The 21,990-nt window shown below is 42.2% G+C and overlaps 1 protein-coding gene across 1 annotated transcript in view; it reads right to left on the minus strand.

Annotated features, from left to right (window-relative positions):
* Positions 1 to 21,990, minus strand: part of lrba (LPS-responsive vesicle trafficking, beach and anchor containing) — an 817,631-nt gene that overhangs the window by 680,519 nt on the left and 115,122 nt on the right. Inside the window, exons 16-20 of the mRNA XM_059965020.1 lie at positions 19,659 to 19,756; positions 14,221 to 14,313; positions 13,851 to 13,959; positions 7,351 to 7,432; positions 911 to 1,034 (exon numbers count right to left, since the gene is read on the minus strand). Of these exons, the coding sequence (XP_059821003.1) occupies positions 911 to 1,034; positions 7,351 to 7,432; positions 13,851 to 13,959; positions 14,221 to 14,313; positions 19,659 to 19,756 (506 nt within the window). The remainder of the gene's footprint in view (positions 1 to 910; positions 1,035 to 7,350; positions 7,433 to 13,850; positions 13,960 to 14,220; positions 14,314 to 19,658; positions 19,757 to 21,990) is intronic.

Below are 21,990 nucleotides of genomic sequence, written 5' to 3' on the forward strand. Positions count from 1 at the left end.
ACCTGAGCACAAGCAGTTTTGCAGGCATGAGAAATCACAGTGAGAGCAACGCTGTAAGTTAATAGATAATCGATATATTGAACTAAGATGTTAATGCTGATCCTGTTAGAGGTAACGACGGTAGATAATGTTTATGCTTTCCTTAGTTAAAGAGTCGCGGATAGTTTGCATGGAAGTGTATTTAAAGTAGTCAATGGAGCAGGTAAACTCTCCCTGTATACTGCACCTTAGTGTAATGTAGTTATAGTCACCTTTGCAAGTATTTACACTTGAAATGTGATATTAAGGAAGGAACAAATACTGTATCAATCTTGTATTGTTTTATCAACAGTTTTCACCATATGTTAATGTGAAGAGTGAACAGTAAATGGTTAATCTTACTGCGATCTGGTTTGCATTGGCTGTGGTTTATCCGGACGTTAAATTCGGCGTTTCGTTACACCCGAAGGAGAACGTTACATAGATATCAAAATTCACCAGGTTTATTGATAAAGGAGGCAGGGCAGCAAGAAAAGAGGTGTAAGACAGATTTCTAAAGAATTCCGGTTAGAGCTGGAAAAAGAAGTCATGGCTGGAAATGCTGCTCGTCTCTAAAGGGATCAAGTGCATATAATCTTTTGAATAGTAATAATTATAAGTTCTGCCTTTACCATGGAAAGAGAACATCTAAAATATTCTATTCCTTCAAGATACATGCAATGCCAATATGCAATATTAGCATTGTCAGAAAACCAATGTCAGAAAACCTGAACTGTAGCAGATAAGTGAGCTAAGAGAAATCTCAGAAGTGATTAGTAGTTATAACCAAATTATTGGTCAAAATCAATCTAAGTTCCAAATTTAAATGCATTGAAATGTACGTATTTAATTCACTAAACTGAATCGCAATTAATAGATTTTGCCAACGCACCTTCTATTTTCTCGGCTATTGTTGAAGAGTTTGATCATGTCAGATAAGAAAACACGAGAAACCTCCATTGTTTCGAGAAGCTGAGGAGAATTCCTCAAAAGTGCTGCAATCACTTTCAGAATTTCTGGAAAAAAGCAACCATAAAGTTAAAAGGGGCAGAATTTTTAAAGAAATATCTAACAGTTTTGCTTTGAATTTTGAACTGCAGGGTATCTACAAACCTCCAGAAGTTTTATAGTGTTGCTATAAAATACAAATATTTGTTAAAATTATTACAATTTACATATTAAATGTGCGCATTTATGTCCAGTAGCAAAACGTGCAAAGCCAACTTCCATTGTAGTTGATAGTATTAATTTAAATTGTATTTCTTGAAGAGGAAATGTAATCAAATTATCTGAAGAACTATCTTTTAACATTGTTCTGGACTGTCTTGATCTACAGCAGGGGTCCACAAACCCCTTGGTTAATGGTAGGGGTCCATGGCATAATAAAGGCTGGGAATCCCTGATATGGGGCAACATATTAAATCTCACAATCACGTGCAACAAGACAGTGTATCTGAAGTGGATTCCGGTTAACTGGGCCAAGAGTTAACTGAAGCAACTACCTAGTTGGGACAATTCATGGAGAACAAAAAGCAATCAATAGAATGGCAGACTCCTGATGAAAGATTTCGGCCCGAAACGTCGTCACTACCTCCTCCCATAGATGCTGTCTGGCCTGCTGAGTTCTGCCAGCATTTTGTGTTTTTAATTGATAAAATGGTGTCCCTTTGTTTACTTGGGACCTCATGCCACATAACTGAGGCTGGAGAATGTTGTCAAACAGTTTCTAATTAGCTTCAGACTTGTACACTTGCATGCCCATTAGGCACAACACCATGCTTAGAGCGAACAGTTTTTAAATAGCATCAGTTGTATGTTCTTGTGTTCAAAAAGCAGTGACTACTGTCATTAATAGTTGGAGAAAAATAAACATGAAGACAATTCAGAACTGTTTTGCTCTCTGCAATTTTAACCATTCAAGCTTGAAGATGTCACAAATGGCTGGGAGTGCAAATAAAACTATTTCACTTCTTCAAGTCAGGAACTGTGAAGAATTTGAGGGCACCAATAATCATCTAGAATGTTACAACAGAAAAAAAAAAGATATGGAGGATCAAATCATCAAAAGCATTGTATGAAGGTAGTCCAAAATCTACATTACATGTTTGTGCTAAACCTGTTTATTTACAGTCAATCAAAAGAAAGTATACACTGGATAAATTCTTGTAACAATAACTATTAGGAACTAATACAGTTTTATAGTACTGTAGTAGTATAGATAGCATTCTAACATTCTAACTTGTTCTACATTTCAGTTAAATAGATGGCTTGTTACTCAGTTAAACAGTAGTTTCTCTTTTTATACCTTATGCAAACCTGGGTAGGTCTATAGTCTAGTGTAGTTTTTTTGTGTTGTTTTACATAGTTCAGTGTAGTTTTTGTATTGTTTCATGTAGCACAACAGTCCATGAAACTTCAGCTACTTGGGGCAGCCACTTAATTTAAACCAAAATGTACTGGCCAATGTGTCCAATTTAACCTGAAATCACTGTATTTAAATGCTGGGCATTATTTACATATGTGCTAATTCTACCAACAAAGAAAATAAACAATGCAACACACACAAAATGCTGGAGGAATTCAGCAGGTCAGGCAGCATCTATGGAAATCAATAAACAGCAGATGTTTCACATCAAAACACTTCATCAGGACTGGAAAGAGGAAGACGCCAAAAAAGTGGGGAAGGGGAAGGAGGACAAACCAGAAGGTGATAGATGCTGGGTGGTGGTGGGGGGGGGGGGGGTGCGGGGGAGGATGAAGTAAGAAGCTGGGAAGTGATGTGGAAAAGACAAAGGACTGAAGAAGAGAGAATCTGATAGGAGAGGAAAGTGGACTATGGAGAAAAGAAGTGGGAGGGGCACCAGGGGAAGGGCAGGCAAGTGAGAAGCAGGAAGAGGCCAGAGTGGGGAATAGAAGAGGGAAGCAGGGGGTGGGGGGAATCATCAGGAGAAACTGATGTTCATGTCATCAAGTCAGAGGCTACCAGGATGAAATATGAAAAATATGGCAAAATAGGACTAACATGTCAGAATGGGAATGCAGAGAGAAATTGAAATGATTGGCCACCGGGAAATTACACTTTTTGGAGGTGCTCCCACAATTTACATCAGCTCTCAGCAATGTAGAGGAGGCCACATTGATGACCCAGCAAATTTGCTGGTGAAGTGTTGCCTCACTCAGAAGGACTGTTTGAGGCCATGAACTGAGGTGAGGGAAGGGATGAATGGGCAGGCATAGCATTTCTGTCACTTGCAGGGAGGGATACACACCAGAAGGCAAAGTGGTGGGGAGGGTCAAATGGACAAGGTAATCATGGAGGGAGTGATCCCTACGAAAAGTGGAGCATTGGTTGCCGGGGATGGCGGGGAGGCAAAGATATGTTTGGTAGCAGGATTCCATTGAAAATGGCAGAAGTTATGGAGAATGATGCATTGGATAGAGGCTCACGGAGTGGTTGGTGAGGACAAGTGGAACTCTATCCTTGTTAAGACAGTGGGAAGATGGGATTACCAGAGATATCCCGGAAAAGGAGAAGATGCGAGTGAGGGAGGCATTAATGGTGGAAGAAGGGAAAGCATACATTATACTTTTAGTAGAAAGGCAATAATAGTCTCAATAAGTCAGGGAACCTGAATGTAAATTTAGGCAATGAAGATAAGTTACTAAATCTCAAGACTCACTTTAACTCCTATTTTTTTGTGAAGCCTATATGTTAATGCTCCTATTAGTGAAAAAAAATGTTGATAACAAATAACAAATGTTATTTTGTCAGTGTCACCCACTGATCTATTGTGGTAGGACATTTGAGATAATTTCATATAACAAGTTTCAGGCATAGACATTGGTTTGGAAGCCAGTTCTCAGTTAATCAGCAAGGCAGGTGCAAAGTTACACACAGTGCTAGAGGCTGGTTACACTGACAAAATAACTTTAGACAGTCCTTGGGTTAACCAAATATCAATGAATCTCATATTTACAAAAATTCACAATAACTCGAGATCTAATATTAGAGCAAAAATATTAAAAAGATCCAAAGCTATTTAAATATTAAAAGACTAAAATCTCATATACAGTATACAAGTGAAACATTTAAACTAATTTAGCCCATATATAAAGTTCTGCTGATCTTTCTCTCAGCTTTTATTTCAATAGTGATGGTCTACTTTTGCACTAATTTAGCAGACCAACTTTCTAGACTTAGTTACAAAATCTGCAGAAGGTTGTGCACCAACATTAGACCGTATGTTGTGCACATACTCAAGAAATGGCCCCAAAAGTAGCCTGTACAACCATAACAATAGTTCTCTATGTCCAAGCTCCAACTCTCCATCATAAAATTTAATATCTGTGCAAACCATGATGTCAATATCTTCCTGCATATGATCTCTGTCTATATCTCATTGCACTTTTACAGATCATTGGGTATGATGTTGTGGCCATCACTGAATCATGGCTGAAGGATGGTTGCAGTTGGGAGCTGAATGTCCAAGGTTACACATTGTGTCAGAAGGATAGGAAGGTTGGCAGAGGGGGAGGTGTGGCTCTGCTGGTACAGACTGGCATCAAAGCATCAGAAAAATGTGATGTAGTATTGCAAGATGTTGAATCCTTGTGGGTTGAGTTAAGGAAGTGCAAGGGTAAAAGGGGTCTGATGGCAGTTATATACAGGCCTCCAAACAGTAGCTGGGATGTGGACCACAAGTTATAATGGGAAAAAGAGCAATGTTAAGATATTCATAAGAGATTTTAACATGCAGATAAATTGGGAAAATCAGACTAGTAATAGTTGGTAATGGATCTCAGGAGAGTGAATTTGTTGAATGCCTACGAAATGGCTTTTCAGAGCACATTGTCATTGACCCTGCTAGGAAATCAGCTATACTGGATTGGGGGGTTAAGTAATGAACTGGAGACGATTGGGGAGCTTAAACTAAAGGAACCCTTAGGAAGCAGTGATCACAATATGACTGAATTCAACTTGAAATTTGATGGGGAGGAAGTGAAGTCTGACATAGTATTTCAGTGGAGTAAAGGAAATTACAGTGCTATGAGAGGGGTGTTGGCTGAAGTAAATTGGAAGGAGATGCTGACAGGGATGATAGCAGAGTAGCAATTGTGTGAGTTTCTGGGGAAATGAGGAAGGTACAGGACAGATGTATTCCCAAAACAAAGAAATACTCAAATGGCAATATAGTACAACTGTGACTGACAAGGAAATCAAAGCTAATGTAAAAGCAAAAGAGGGGGCATGGAACAAAGTAAAATTTAGCAGGAAGATAGAGGATTGGGAAGCTTTTAAGAACCTACAGAAAGCAGCTAAAAAAATCATTAGGAGGGAAAGGATGAAATATGAAAACAAGCTAGCAAACAATATCATAGGGGATGCAGTGGATGTTTTGTATTTGGATTTTCAGAAAGCCTTTGACAAGGTGTCACACATGAGGCTGCTTACCAAGTTAAGAACCCATGCTATTGCAGGAAAGTTACAAACATGATTAGAGCACTGGCTGATTGGTAGGAGGCAGCAAGTGGGAATAAAAGGATCCTTTTCTGATTGGCTGCCAGTGACTAGTGGTGTTCCACAGGGATCAGTGTTGGGACTGCTTCTTTTTATGCTGTTTATCAATGATTTAGATGGAACAGATAGATTTGTAGCCAAGTTTGCAGTTGATACAAAGATTAGTGGAGGAGCAGAGTGTTGAGGAAACAGCACAGCTGCAGAAGGACTTAGCAGACTCAAAGATAGGCAAGAAAGTGGCAAATGATATACAATGTTAGGAAATGCATGGTCATGCGCTTTGGTAGAATAAATAAATGTGCAGACTATTTTTTAAATGAGGAAAAAATCCAGAAGTCTGAGATGCAAAGGGATTTTGGATTTCTTATTCAGAACACCCCAAAGGTTAACTTGTAGGCAGAGTCAGTGGTGAGGAAGGCGAATACAATGTTAGCATTAATTTCAAGACGTCTAGAATGTAAAAGGAGGGATGTGATAGTGAAGCTTTATGAGGCACTGGTGAAGCCTCAACTTGAGGTATTGTGAACAGTTTAGGACTCCTTATTGAAGAGATGTGCTGGCATTGGAGAGGGCTCAGACGAGGTTCACAAGGATGATTCCTGGAATGAAAGGGCTATCATATGAGGAACCTCTGATGGCTCTGGGCCTGTGCTCGTTGGAATTTAGAAGGATGGGGGATGGGGGCAGGAATCCAATTGAAACCTTTTGAATGTTGAAAGGCCTGGACAGAGTGGATGTGGAAAGGATGTTTTCCATGGTGGTGGAGTCTTGGACAAGAGGGCACAGCCTCAGGATAGAAGGGTGTACATTTAAAACAGATATGCAGAGGAATTTCTTTAGCCAGAGGGTGGTGAATTTGTTACCACAGGCAGCTGTGAAGGTTAGGTCGTTGGGTGTATTTAAGGTGGAGATTGATAGGTTCTTGATTGGACATGGCATCAAAGGTTATGGGGAGAAGGCCAGAGAGTGAGGCTCAGGAGCAGCAAAAAAAAAATCATCCATGATTGAATTGCGGAAAAGATTCGGTGAGCCAAATGGACTAACTCTGCTCCTATGCCTTATGGTCTTTTTTTCCTCTCTATTCCCTGCCTCTTCATTTGCCTATTTAAATGGTTCTTAAATATTGCTGATTTATCTAGATCCACTATCTCCTCTATCGACAAGTTCCAGGAACCAATCACTCTCTATGTCAAAACTAAATTCCCTTACCTTTAGTATTTAACCTGGGAAACGTCAATCTACCTTGTCCATGCCCCTCAATTTCATATATTTCTAACAGAATGTATCCAATACTGCTGTTCACATGGCCTGTAGACATTGGTCTGCAGAGCATAAGGCTGATCATAATCAATGTTCAAGAAAACATCAAATATGCAGTACCTTCATTAACTCATCACATAAAAAGAATTATCTGTGTGCTGTGGTAGCCCTGTATGGGCACATCTGCTTCTCAGATCTCAGCACAAAATTTGCTCTGTTATTTCTTTTTGAATAAATATATACACTTGCAGTCTTACTTTGCTGGCTCAAAACTCATGAGAATATCTCATAAATTACAACAAGCTTCTTCTAACTTACCAATTACTTCCTCGCATTCTGAAATGATGCCATCAGGTGTGTGCCTTTTCCACTTTAAACTCCAGCAAAATAGTTTAAACTTTCTGTTCTACAATTTAATTCAATGTCATAAAGCAGTTTTCTTTTTAATGCTATCTTAGAACTTACTGTTTTATAGAGTTTAAACAAGGAAAGCCACCTCATAAGGAAAGGTTGAGATTCTAAGAAATTTTTAACTAAACATAAGTGGTGCTTACGTGGGTTTTGGATCTTCACTGATGAATCTGGGTCAGGATGCTGCTTGTGCACAACTTGAGTACAAATTTGTTCAGTCAGGATCTTAAAAATTGAAAGTTCAAGTATAAACAAATTGTTAGCTAAACTAAACCATCTTCAATACACTTTATCTTCAGATTTTATACTCTATATAAAATTTCCAAAATGAGATCCTTGTAAATAATTCACTTTTAACTTTTATCTGGAGAACAATATCATTATGTATTATGCTCATGAACAAAAGGGACAACATGAAGTATTAACAAGAGATCAGGGAATTCTGACATAATACTCATGAACAAATCTGAAAAACTACATCAAATTTCAAATAACAGCAAAACTGATTCATGATCATATTCATCCCCATTTTTCTAGTGTTGTATATCAAAACAAAACAATAAACAAAGCTCTTAGTTTTCCACTAACACCAAATATTTCACCTCCAACTAAATTAAGCATACCTTTCCAAAAAATTTGCCAATCACAAGTTTGTTACTTCCTAACATACAAACAAAATAGTTGCTAAGCAGTGACATACCAACATACACAAGACCAATCTAGATTTGAACTTGTCACTTTTTCAGATGTGAAGCTTTCAATTTTAGCCATACTGCCAAAGGCACAAAACAAAAACTGTGATCATCTATTTAAAAGGCTATTAAATTGAAAGGAAAAATCATTTCCAAATATTATTTTACATTTTTATAAAGAGATATTGATGACAAATGGGAATCGGGGAAATAAAAGGAAACAAACAAAACTGCAAAATATGGTATAGAAATATGGGAGACACAAGAACATAAGTAACTAGATCTTAACTTCCTCCACATTCCTTATTCTTGGTATCTGCAAATTTAAGATTTAATGGCCACAGATCAGAAACACAACAAGACTTGCCTGGTTTTCCAAACTTTTTCTATCATTTAACAATATGCCACTTCCCCCTGTGCAACTTTAATAGCCATAACTAAAGTAAATGCATTCAACTTAGAGCCACAGCATACAACTTACAAAACTCATTATGGATCAATCCTTAAATTAATGAAAATGGAGCAAAACAGATGATGATACAAATACTTCTCAATATAAATGCACAACTCAACACAAACTCACAACCCACCCACATAAATTCAATCTACGGTACAACAAACTTATATTATTAACACTGTGTGGTCAACCAACAAGAGCACACTGAAAATATAGAAACATCAATAACATTAAAGTAAGATAGGATAGTGCATGATTCTCCCAGGGTTATTTAAATACCATATTGTAGCGATGTGCTACACACAGCGCTGAAATAACAACACGCAATCGGTAAGTCATTTCGAGACTACTTTATTCAAACTTCGCGGCGCTGGCATTTAATCCCTGGCGCCCGCCCTCTCTGGGCAGAAATGACTTCAGAGATGCATCACTAAAGTCTCTCCCCGCGCACTGGCTGTTTGTTAGCCAGTTTGCCTGCGCAGAAAGTAGGTCGCCACATAACCCCCCCCAGAACCAGCGATACACCCCCCAATGTCCACAGTCTGGATCAGCCTCTGTTTGGGAGGTCTGCCTCTGCGCTGCGGTACCTGAACCTTGACTGGCTGCGCCAAGTCCACATGGGCTGGTTTGAGTCGGTCCACCGTGAAAACCTCCTCTTTCCCCCCAATGTCCAGAATGTACATGGACCCATTGTTGCTGATCACCTTGAACAGCCCCTCGTACGGCCGCTGTAGCAGTGCCCGGTGTCCACCCCTTCGTACAAACACAAACTTACAGTTCTGCAGGTCTTTGGGTATATGTGTCGGGGTCCGTCCGTGCTGTGAAGTTGGTACGGGGCCAGGTTGCCGAGCCTTTCACATAGCCTGTCCAGGACAGCTGCAGGTTCTTCCTCTTGCCCCCTTGGGGCTGGTATGAACTCTCCTGGGATCGCCAGGGGCACGCCGTACACCAACTCGGCCGACGAGGCGTGCAGATCCTCTTTGGGCGCTGTGCGAATTCCAAGCAGGACCCAAGGAAGGTCGTCCACCCAGTTAGGTCCTCTCAGGCAGGCCATGAGAGCCGACTTCAAATGACGGTGGAAGCGTCCCACTAGTCCATTCGACTGTGGGTGGTAGGCAGTAGTGTGGTGTAGCTGCGTTCCCAACAGGCTGGCCACAGCCGACCACAGGCTGGAGGTGAACTGAGCGCCTCTGTCAGAGGTAATGTGGGCCGGTACCCCGAAGCGTGCTACCCAGGTTGCAATCAGTGCTCAGGCGCAGGATTCGGCAGATGTGTCAGTGAGCGGGACCGCCTCTAGCCACCTTGTGAACCGGTCTACCATAGTTAGGAGGTACCGCGCTCCTCGGGACACTGGTAGGGGGCCCACGATATCCACATGAATGTGGTCGAACCTCCGGTGGATGGGTTCGAAGTGCTGCGGCAGGGCTTTAGTGTGCCTCTGCACCTTGACTGTTTGGCACTGTGTGCACATTCTGGCCCGTTCACTGACATGCTTGCAAAGTCCGTGTCATGTGAACTTGCTGGAGACTAGCCGGATGGTTATCCTGATAGATGGGTGTGCCAAACCGTGTATGGAGTCGAAAACTCGCCGCCTCCAGGCTGCCGGGACGATGGGGCGAGGCTGACCGGTAGCCACGTCGCGCAAGAGGGTCCTCTCACCTGGGCCTATGAGAAAGTCTTGCAGCTGCAAACCCGACACTGCGGTCCTGTAGCTAGGCATCTCGTCGTCTGCCTGCTGTGCCTCCGCCAGTGCTGCATAGTCCACCCCCAGGGACAGGGCCTGGACAGCTGGTCTGGAGGGTGCGTCCGCCACGACGTTGTCCTTTCCCGAGAAATGCTGGATGTCCGTCGTGTACTCAGAGATGTAGGACAGATGTCGCTGCTGGCGAGCCGACCAGGGATCGGACACCTTTGTGAACGCAAAGGTCAACAGTTTGTGGTCTGTGAACACGGTGAACCTGATTCAAGAAGTACCTGAAATGCCGGATTGCCAGATACAGTGCCAACAGCTCCCGGTCGAAAGCACTGTACTTGAGTTCAGGTGGTCGTAGGTGCTTGCTGAAGAACGCCAGCACCCCTTGATGAGCCGCTCCAGCACCCCACCGACTGCTGTGTCGGATGCGTCCACCATGAGGGCAGTCAGAACTTCCGTTCTGGGGTGCACCAGCATCGCGACATCTGCCAAGGCTTCCTTGGCTTTAACGAAAGCGGCCGCGGCTTCCTCATCCCAAGTAATGTCCTTGCCTTTACCCGACATCAGGGTGTACAAAGGGTGCATGATACGGCCTGCTGAGGGGAGGAAACCGTGGTAGAAGTTCACCATACCAACGAACTCCTGCAGGCCTTTGACCGTGTTGGGCCGGGCAAAGTGGCGGATCGCGTCTACCTTGGTGGGCAGAGGTGTTGCCCCGTCTTTGGTAACCCTGTGGCCCAGGAAGTCGATGGTATCAAGACCAAACTGGCATTTGGCCGGGTTGATCGTGAGGCCGAAATCACTCAGGCGGGAGTAGAGCTGGTGGAGTAGATGCTCCTGACGACTACTGCTGGCTATAAGGATGTCATCCAAATAGATGAACGCAAAGTCCAGGTCACGTCCCACCTCATCCATTAGCCGCTGAAACGTCTGTGCGGCATTCTTCAGGCTGAATGGCATTCGGAGGAACTCGAACAAGCCAAACGGGGTGATGAGTGCCGTTTTGGGGATGTCTTCAAGGTGTAGCGGGATTTGATGGTATCCCCAGACGAGGTCTACTTTGGAAAAGATTCTTGCCCCGTGCAGGTTTGCTGCAAAGTCCTGTATGTGCGGCACGGGGTAGCGGTCTGGAGTTGTAGCCTCGTTCAGTCTGTGGTAGTTGCCGCATGGTCTCCAATCCCCGGCTGCTTTGGGCACCATGTGCAGGGGGAGGCCCATGGGCTGTCGGACCTCCGTACGATCCCCAAGTCCTCCATCCTCTTGAACTCCTCCTTCGCCAGGCGGAGCTTTTCCAGGGGGAGCCTTCACACGCAGGCGTGGAGGGGTAGTCCCTGGGTCAGGATGTGGTGCTGAACCCCGTGTCTGGGCATGGCTGCCGTGAACTGCGGTGACAGAATCGATGGAAAGTCCGCCAGGATTCTGGTGAATTCGTTGTCTGACAGCGTGATGGAGTCCAGGTGTGGGGCCGGCAACTTAGCTTCACCCAGGGAGAACGTCTGGGAAGTCTCGGCATGCACCAGTCTTTTCCCTTGCCAGTCGACCAGCAGGCTGTGAGCTCGCAAGAAGTCCGCCCCCAGGAGTGCTTGGGCCATGGCGGCCAGTGTGAAGTCCCACGTGAACTGGCTGGTGCCAAACTGCAGTTGCACTGTGCAGGTGCTGTAGATCTGTATCGTGCTGTATCGTGCACCCTCAGGGTGGGTCCTGGCTTCCTGTTACGGGTATCGTACCCCGTCGGGGGCAAGACGCTGATTTCCACTCCAGTGTCAACCAAGAAGCAGCATCCCAACTGTTTGTCCCAGGCGTACAAGAGGCTGTCCTGGTGGCCAGCCGCCATAGTCATTAGCGGCAGCTGGCCCTGGCCCTTGCAGAGCGGGTGACAACGGCGGGCTTTTGTGCCCCACTGCTGGTGGTAGTGTTACGTATCCCGTAACTGGATAACTTACCAGCAAAGATAGAGAGGTCTGTTGAAGTCTGTTGTCACTATTTTCAAACGTTTTATTCGTAAAGGGACACAAAAGTAGGGTTAATACATACATTCAGATAGGGCACATTGTCAACACTCAATCTAAAGCGCGGGTATATTAATAATCATCATTATTAAGTGAGCTCTGCTGATGTCTAGGGGTTAATAGATTGTCCGTTGGAAATATAAAAGTCACTCAGAAGGCTGTCCGCCTCAGCCCTTTGAAAATCGCTGGGTTTCACGTGGGGCGACCGAGAGAGAGAGATTGGGGGGAGAAGAGAAAGAACTTGCCGAGTCTCGATGAATCTTCCGTGAAATCGGGGGGGGGGAGCGTTGGTTTCCTCTCCCCGATGTTAGTTAAAGCGGTTTTCTGTGATTCCAGCCACAGATTCCAATCCCGGAATCTAACGCACGTGGCTTCTTTCAGAATGGCTTCCCGCTGCTGCTCGTGTCTTCTTGGTGCGTCTGAGGGGCTGTCCCCCTGAGACTCTCCTTTATACTTCCTCACGGGGTCGCAGGTGTCAATCAGGTTGGGATGATGCAATCTCTCTCTCAACCAGCCCACCTTGCCCAAGGGCTTTTCACGTGGTCTCCATGAGACAATAGTCGCTGTTGTCTTTATTCTGTATCCCTGGTGGTACCTGCAATTTGGCACATCTCTCTCTCTCTCTCTCCGACTGGGTCTACTGACCCCCCCCCCCCCTTTTGACGGGTGCTCTTGCGATTCTCACAAGGGAGGGGGCTGGGATCATAACAGTAGAAACACCACTGTTCACTGTCTTCTCTCTCCTGCCTGTGTTGAGTGCGCCCCCCTGCCGGGCCTGGTCTGGTCTGCTGTTGGGCACGTGGCCTGGTAATCTGACCAACGGACACCACGCTCTCCCTCTTGGCTTTCCACAGCAGGTTTGCCCAGGCCGCCACCTTCCGGGGGTTGCTGAAACTTGCATCGGTCAGCAGCAGATGTATGTACTCGGGCAGTTGCTCTAGGAACCCTTGCTCGAACATGAGGCAGGGTTTGTGTCCGTCGGCCAGGGCCAGAATCTCGTTCATCAATGCTGACAGCAGTCTGCCTCCCAAACCGTCCAGGTGAAGCAGGCGGGCACCCCGCTCACACCATGAGAGGCCAAAGGTCTCAATGAGCAGCGCCTTGAATGCTTCATATTTGCCTTCTTCCAGGGGCAACTGTATGAAATCCGCAACCTGGGCGGCCGTCTCCTGGTCAAGGGCACTCACCACACACATGGTAGCAGCGTCCAGAAAGTCGGCAGTTTCAGCAAAACTGCGTGAACAGATGAAGAGTCGGTCATCTTTGGTCCAAATCCCATTTGGACCGTCGGGGTCACCAATGTAGCAATGTGCTACACACAGTGCTGAAATAATGACACGCAGTCGGTAAGTCGTTTCGAGACTAGTTTATTCAAACTTTGCGGCGCTGGCATTTAATCCCTAGCGCCCGCCCTCTCTGTGCGGAAATGACATCAGAGGTGCATTACCAAAGTCTCTCCCTGCACGCTGGCTATTTGTGGGCTGGTTCACCTGCGCAGAAAGTGGGTCGCCACAATATCATCCTACTTCAATTTGTGAAGAATGATTATCCCATGTTAAAAAAAATACAGCTAAATGGAGTTGAAAAGAAAATATAATGCACAATTCATTTACTTGTTATAGGCTCATTAACAATGCATTTGTTTAACTGCATTTTATCTTTTAAAACCAGCCATTCATTAAAAAACTCTGGCAAGAATAATTAAATTGATATTTGCTATTGACAAAAAATTTAAATCTATTCCAAGTATGCCTACATTACTCAAGTATTGCTTTGATTAGTTGATGCTCACCTCAAATAAAGCATTATATGTTGTCATGGTAATTATATTGGTGTGCAACATCAACCTCTCTGCCAACAAAGAGAACAAACCATGTCCAAGCATGACTTCAGCCTTGCGCCTAGAACAGAAAGCAATTCTCTTAAAAGTCACAGAGCTCCAGTTAAAAACAGTCTCAGCCTAAACATAAATCTCTCTCAAATTCCTATGATTAATGAATTATAATGCAAAAACTGAATAGTGGACAAAGTTATTTCAAAAAACAATAAATCCTATCCAGATTGTGGAACGTAAACCATTTTTGAAACAGGCTGAAAGGATATACAGTATTTATGACCAATTAATTGAGTAACTAGGTTAAATAAAATTTACTTTCACGTACTTTGGGGCAAGATGTTTTAGAAAGTAACCCATCACTTTCAATGCTTGCACTCTTATCCCTTCATTTTTTGAAGCCAGCAGTTTATAGATGATTCTGTAAAAAAAATGAAAGAATCACAAGTTAATAGAGTTAAAATCAAGAAGACATCTTAAAATCTTGGCCTTTCCTAGATCAAAATGTTTTCAGCACTGCATCATGTTAAGGAGACATTAAACAGTTCCTTAGAGGAAGAGAGAGCTGGAAGGCAAAGCAAACACTGAAAGTTTACAATGGTGGTGTAACTGAAATCATAAAAGCACAAGCAGTCATGACTGAAGGAATGTAGAGATCTAGGATGATTGCCAGGATTGAGGAGGTTACATAAATTTCAGGTTTGAGGATAGGGGATGATGCAAGGCAGCGGAATTATGATAATATACAAAGAAAATTCTAAAATCAAATCACGGTCAGACCAGAAGTCGGTGTAAAATAGCTAGCAATACGCAAGCTCAATTATACTTGTTAGGACAAGGACAGCAAAGCATTGATTAATTACAGATTGGTTGGCCATCCTGCTATGAAGAGAGAAGCCATTCAGAAATTCGTGTTTGTGATCTGACCTGACATTTCAGTGCAGTAATAAGAGAATTCTAAAATGACAGGAAGTATACTGAGATACTGAGATAATGTAAAGTCATCACCAAATGAACACAGTACAAGTACACTCAGACCCTGCACAGCGCTGATTCGTTGCAACACAGTTATTCATTTCTTTACTGGCATTTTTAAAACTGGCAAAATCATTCTAAACACTTAAAAGTTCTCAAGAACATTCACCATTACAGTAAACATTTAATAAGCCAATGAAACACTTTACATACAGTCTGAGCCATGCATTGCCTCCCCCATGTGCATAAACGTTCTATTCCCTCACCAATTTATTCCCTTTTTCTTTTCACCCAAAATGTTTGGAAAATCGCCTGCAACTTCCAGTGAGGATAATACATCTAAGATGTCTCAAAAAAGCATTAGCATGGATGTGATTGCGATATGGCGTGAGGATGTTAATAATGGTGATGTTCAAGAGTTATCTGCATTCTGATGGTAACAGCCTTAATAATGTAGAGCAATGCATCCTGGATGAAACTCCATTCTGGATGGAGAAAACACTAGCAAGAAACCTCATCACAAATTCCTCAGCACCAGCATCACCATCATGGACCATGCAAAGAGGCATTTTCGACATGATTTCCTGCTAGCGAGGACTGTTTCACGAGAGGAAACTTAAGAAAAGGTAGTCAAATATTGATGCCTGCTCGAAGAAGCTCACAGCCTGGTCTCTCCTCTAAGGTATAACTGCTACCTGCTTCACTCCGCTGCTGCTACAATATATTGTTGCTCCATGGATGTACAGGTTAGACCTACTTGCATGTTTGTCACTCCATGAATTACTGTGTATATATAAAACATCATGCATCTCAGGTTGGATTTTTTTTTAAATCAGGCATTCATGTCCATTTACATAACGTTATAATAATCCCACATAGTGCTGATTTACATAGCACCTCGTCCAAGGAACTCATCCTCAGCATTAAGCGGGGATCTGAATGTAGTTTCCCTTGAACAAAGTTACCTATATGTCACTATATACAACCCTACATTCATTTCTTGCAGGCATACTCAATAAATCCACAATAGAATAATAACCTAATGAAAGACCACACTGACTTGGTCATTCAACCGAATGTGCAAAAGACAACAAATTGCAAATATCAAAAGAGAAATAATAATAATAATAAATAAGCAATAATTATCAAAAACATGAGATCAAGAATCCTTGATAGTGAGATCATAATTTGAGGGAATATTTAAATGATGGGGGCAAGTGAAGTTGAGTGAAGTTATCCCCTTTGCTTCAGGAGACTGATGGTTGAGAAGTAAAACTGTTCCTGAACCTAGTGATCCAGGTCCTGAGGTTCCGCTACCTTTTTCCTGATGGCAGCAGCGAGAAGACAGCTTGGCCTGGGTGGTGAGGAGGGTCTCTGATGGTGCTTCCTGCATTTCGTGTAGATGTGCTCAATAGTGGGAAGGGCATTACTGGATCAGATCCACTATTTTTTGTAGGGTGTTCTGTTCAAGGGCATTGGTGTTTCCAAACCACACTGTGATGCAGCAAATCAATACACATCTACAGAAGGTTGTCAAAGTTTTAGATGTCATGCCAAATCTTTGGAAACTCCAAAGGAAGCAGAAGCACTGCTATGCTTTCCTCATAATTTCACTTTCATGCTGGGTCCAGGACAGGTCTTCCGAAATAATAACACAGAGGAATTTAAATTTGCTAACTCTCTCCAACTCTGATCACCCGAGCTTGTAGACCTCTGAAGTCAATAAACAGCACCTTGGTCTTGCTAACATTGACTAAGAGTTGTTATTATGGAACTACTCAGCCAGATTTTCAATCTCCCTCCTATATGCTGTAATGATCTCCAACTTTGAGTGAGCCCACGACAGTGAACTTGAATATGGCATTGAAACTGTGCTTAACCACAAAGTCATAAGTGTAAAGTGAGTAGAACAGGGGCCTAAGCATACAGCTTTGTGGTGTAGCCACGTGGAGGAAATGTTGTTGCCAATCTGAACTGACGGGTCTGCAAGTGAAGAAATCAAAGATGCAATTGCACAAGAAGGTATTTAAGGCCAAGGTATTGAAGCTCATTGATTAGTTCGAGGGAATGATGGTGGTGACTGATCAATGTCATGTCGTCTGCAACTTTGATCAGCAGACTGGAGCTGTGTGTGGCTGTACAGTCATGGGTGTAAAGGGAGGGACTCAGGACTCAATCCTTGGGGGCACCTGTGTTGAGGGTCTGAGGGACAGAGGTAAGGGAGCCCATCCTTACTTCCTATCGGCAATCCGATGGTCTCCAGCGGTGATGAGACAGCCTACAGAGGAGAGGTTGACACCCTGACACAGTGATGCTAAGATAACAACCTCTTTCTCAATGCCCAAAAAAAAATCAAAAGAGCTGATTGTGGATTACAGGAGGAATGAAGACAGGCTCACCCCAATCAACATCAATGCATCTGCAGTCAAGAGGGTGAGTAGTTTCAAGGTCCTCAGTATACACATCACGAAGACCTCACCAGGACTGTACACATCCACCGTGCGGCAAAAAAAAAACACAACAGCGTCTCTTCCTCCTCAGGCGGCTGAAGTAGTTCGGTGCGTGCCACCAAATCCTCAAGACCTACTACAGGGGCACCATTGAGAACATCCTAACTAACTGTATCACCGCCTGGTTCGAGAACTGCATAAATTTTGATCACTGAGCACTGCAGAGATTGGTACAGACAGCCCAGCGCATCTATGGATGTGAACTTCCCTCCACTGAGGACGTTTACAACAGCAGGTGCAGAACAAAAGCCTGAAGATCAGAAGGGACACCAGTCACTCCAACCGTAAACTGTTCCAGCTGCTTCCATCCAGCAAACAGTATGGCAGCATTAAAGCCAGGACCAACAGGCTACAGGACAGCTTCCTTCTACAAGCCATGAGACTTCTAAATTCATGTGCTTCGAGTTATCATGTGAAGATTTTTACTCCATCACATTGTAGGATGGATGTATTATTTAAATAAATTCAAATACTGAATGCTGAGCTGTAGTCGATAAAGCGCATCCTGATGTGTGCATCTCTGCTGTCCAGATGTTCCAGGATTGAGGGAAGAACCAATGAGATGACATTTGCTGTAGGAGGATGACATCCAAGTGATCCGATTTACTGAAATATGGTCTGGGCATGGAAGAGTAGGCATTTCTTATCATAGCATAGCAGCAATCTAGTGTGTTAAGATGTCTGGTGCTACAGGTAACATGCTGATGCTAACTGTGCAGGGCTTTGTTCAAACAAATCTGGTTGAAAGTCCCAGACTATGACTTGAAATGTGTCAGGATGGACTGTTTCTTGTTTAGAGACAGCATCATGCAGTTTCTCAAGCACTTAATTATAGCTGGTCACTGGCTTATTATTGCACGTAAGTGTGAGAAACTATCAATGAACAGGATTTTGTGCAAGTTAGAATATAGAAAGAAAGGTTTTAGATGAATTCATGTGTTTATAGGGTAGAAGATGAGAGGAAATTGTTAGGTCACCTCATTATAGGAAGGATGTGGAAGCTATGGAGAGGGTGCAGAGGAGATTTATCAGGATGTTGCCTGGATTGGAGAACAAGTCATATGAAGCAAGGTTAGCAGAGCTGGGACTTTTCTCTTTGGAGTGTAGAAGAATGAGAGGGGACTTGATAGAGGTCTACAAGATTATGAGAGACATAGATAGGGTGGATAGTCAGTACCTGTTTCCCAGGCACCAATAACAAACACCAGAGGACATATGTATAAAATTAAGGGAAGTAAGTTTAGGGGAGACATCAGGGTTAAGTTTTTTTTTGTTTGTTGGTTTTTTTTTGGGGTTTTTTTTTTGTTTTTTTTACACAGAGGGTTGTGAGTGCCTGGAATGACTTTCCAGGGATGGTGGTGGAGGCTACAACATGGGGTATTTAAGAGCCTCTTGGACAGGCACATGGATGAAAGAAAAATGGAGGGTTATGGGGTAGTGTGGGTTTAGTACTTTTTTTAAGGATTATATGTGTCAGCACAACATGGAGGGCTGAAGGGCCTTAATGTGCTGTAGTGTTCTATGTTCTAGAACTCCAGATCTAAATATAGTTGAAAATGCTACAATATGGCTGCACAGAGAGATATTCGTTATTTCCTTGAAAAACACCAAATCATCCAAAAGGAAAAGAGAATTAGTGAAATTGTTTGTTATTTAATACTCAGGAAGCCATTAAAAATACACTTTTTAAATATCATAAAAAGGTCTAGAATTCACTTCAAAAATTTTCCTTGGAGCAGTTTGAGAAGTCTCTTTACATGTTCACAGACTGAAGACTGAATTTGTATTTTAGGAACTTAAAACAAAGCTCAAATAACAAAATTAAAAAATTTTATCTCTTGTATTTTTTCTCACATTCAAGCAAAGAAAACTGCAGTGGCAAGAAGAAGTCTAATTATCCACAATTCCTGAGCATAAACCGATTTGGTCATACCCTGACACAACCTGAGAAGAGAAACCAATTAAACAAGATTCAAATTAAAGTAAAGATTTCTCTACTTTTATAATGACAGTAGATGACAAAAAATAGCAAACCTCTCAAAATATGTGTCAATATTCAATTCAATAATTTACCAATACAACACTCTGCAGAATAAGGATTAAATTCTTAAATAAAACACCATTAACAGAGGTAAAGTATTAAAATAAAGGATCTACTTTACTTCATACATTGCCTGTTCAAGATATACTGCAAGCTACTACAAACGTAATTTCAATCAACTATAAAATTCCAGCTCCTTTAATTATTTTGCAAGATTCAAGATCATGCTTAATCTTTTACCGTATTCCATTCCTCTGATCAAAAGCAGGAATCATAGAGCCTGGATGTTCAGACATCAGAGCAACAAGCAATTGCAGAACGTCCATCAAATTATCATCCTGAAGTAAAAGGCAAAATTATAAAATGTACTACAAAAAGTTAACAATTAAGTTAGTGAGAAGTATCCCTTTTGTAAAGGAAAGTTTGAAGGGTATGTTTTGAAAATTTATGTATAGTACTGTGCAAAAGTGTTAGGCATATAAATGGCTAGGGTCCCCAAGACTTTTGCACAGTACTGTAGTAATTTTATGTATTACACTGTACTGCTAAAGCTAAAAAAAAATTCATGACATATGAGAGTGATGATATGGGTCTCGATTGTGGACTGAGAGTGCAAAAGGGGTAGGGAGAGGGGAATCATAGTTGGCAAAAGGGAGAGGGAGAGAGGGGGAGGGGTGGGGGAGAGAGAGAGAGGAATCATAGTTGGAAAAAGGGAAGGCAGAGGGGGGGGGGTAGGGAGCAGGAAGCACCAGAGAGGCATTCAGTAATGATCAATAAATCAATTGCTTGGAATCAAATGACATTACTGTGCATCTCAGGGCTGGGTATATCTGCACCTGCACTACTCCCCCCCATCCCTGGCACTCCTCCTCTGCCACCTGTCCCACAACCCTCTTCATTCCTAACATCCTTTGCTCCTACCAGATTTACAAACTCGCTCCCCGATCCACGTCGACAACTCATGTAAAAGTCTGACAAAGCAAATTTAACTGTGTAAGGTTAAAAATTATGTCTTATTATCTTGCACTACATAATGCATAAAGAATTATTTTTGATAATCAACTTGTAGTGGGGGGGGCAGGGGTGAGAGAGAAGGCGAGGGGAGGAGAGGGGGGTGAGTTAGGCCATTTAATTCTTGAGAATTTAAGGAAGTCAAGAAGGGACTTAGGAGGACTTGAAGGGAACACGAGAAGGTCTTGATGAGTAAGATCAATATAAACTCCAAGGTTTTCTGCACACACTGTAGGAGGATGATGAGTGAGAATAGGACCACTCAGGGATAAAGGGGGAAAACATGTGTGGAGGCAGAGGAGGTTCTCAATAAATATATTGTCTCTGTTCACCAAGGACAGGAACTTTGACAAATGTGCTGGAACATGTTGAAGTCAGAAAGGGGTAATGTTGGAGCTTCAGAAAAAACAATAGACAAGATCCCAGAGCTAGACGGAATGAACCTCAAATAACTACAGGAAGTGAGGGAAGTAATTGCTTGAGTGTTGATTAAAATCCACCCCGGTCATGTTGTCCCTTGGCACAACATCATGGACCAAAGGACTTATATTGTGCAATACTGTTCAATGTTGTATTTATGAAAGAAGTTGCCATGAATTATGAATGCTCCTGCAAATATCAGGTTAAAACTATTTCAAATAATATTAATCACATTTTAATGTTTGCATAATGTATGAGAAAATCATCAAGCAATTTGATAATTTAGTAAGACAAATCAGATTTCACAAACCAACTCAAGTAGTAAAGATATAACCAATTTGTTGGTTTCATGTTCATTTAATGCAGTAAAATTGTAGCTCGATACCAATACAAAATTAGGACACTGAAATTGTAATTAAGCTATTAACACATGGATTCAAATTCCAAATTCATATCAGCTGCTGTTATATTACTAACGGTTAAAGGCTTCAACATGGCTTACTCCAGTCCACAGTCTCTTGAATAATTCAAGAGAGCAGCAAATGCTCATAATGCAATTGACAAAGAAAGAAAGACTGATGCAGTTTGTTTTTAAAATCCTTCATATAATGCACAATTATACAAATAGGAGAGAAAATTGAGGAAAACATTCCCAAGTGTCTGGAATAGCCCTTGTTAATCAATGATTAATGTTTTACATTATGCTTTGTGAATATCTTATAGTCTGTCACTGCAAATAATGAACTCAAACTCACAAAAGCAACAGAAATATCCATGTGGAACTGATTCTTCCATGGCAGGAATGAAGTTTGAAGTTTATGGATTAATGCACAATACTTCTTCACAATTACTTAGCTTTAACAAATTTACCAGCTAATCAGGTGAACAAACTGGTGAGCTGGTACTGAAAGATCAATTCATTTATTAGGATTTTACCAGCCTTCTTGGAAAAATGACACAATAGTTCCTTTAAATTTTACTTAAAATTCTAGCTAACCTGCCATCTTGTGGCAATACTTGAGCCACTACTTCAACAAATTTGTGTAATTCTTCTTCCATATTAAGACAACTCAGACTGAACCAATTTTATTAATGATTCACTTTAAAATTTATCATTAAAACTTCAAGTTAACAGTATTTC

Source organism: Hypanus sabinus, chromosome 3, assembly GCF_030144855.1.
Source record: "Hypanus sabinus isolate sHypSab1 chromosome 3, sHypSab1.hap1, whole genome shotgun sequence".
Lineage (NCBI taxonomy): Eukaryota > Metazoa > Chordata > Chondrichthyes > Myliobatiformes > Dasyatidae > Hypanus > Hypanus sabinus.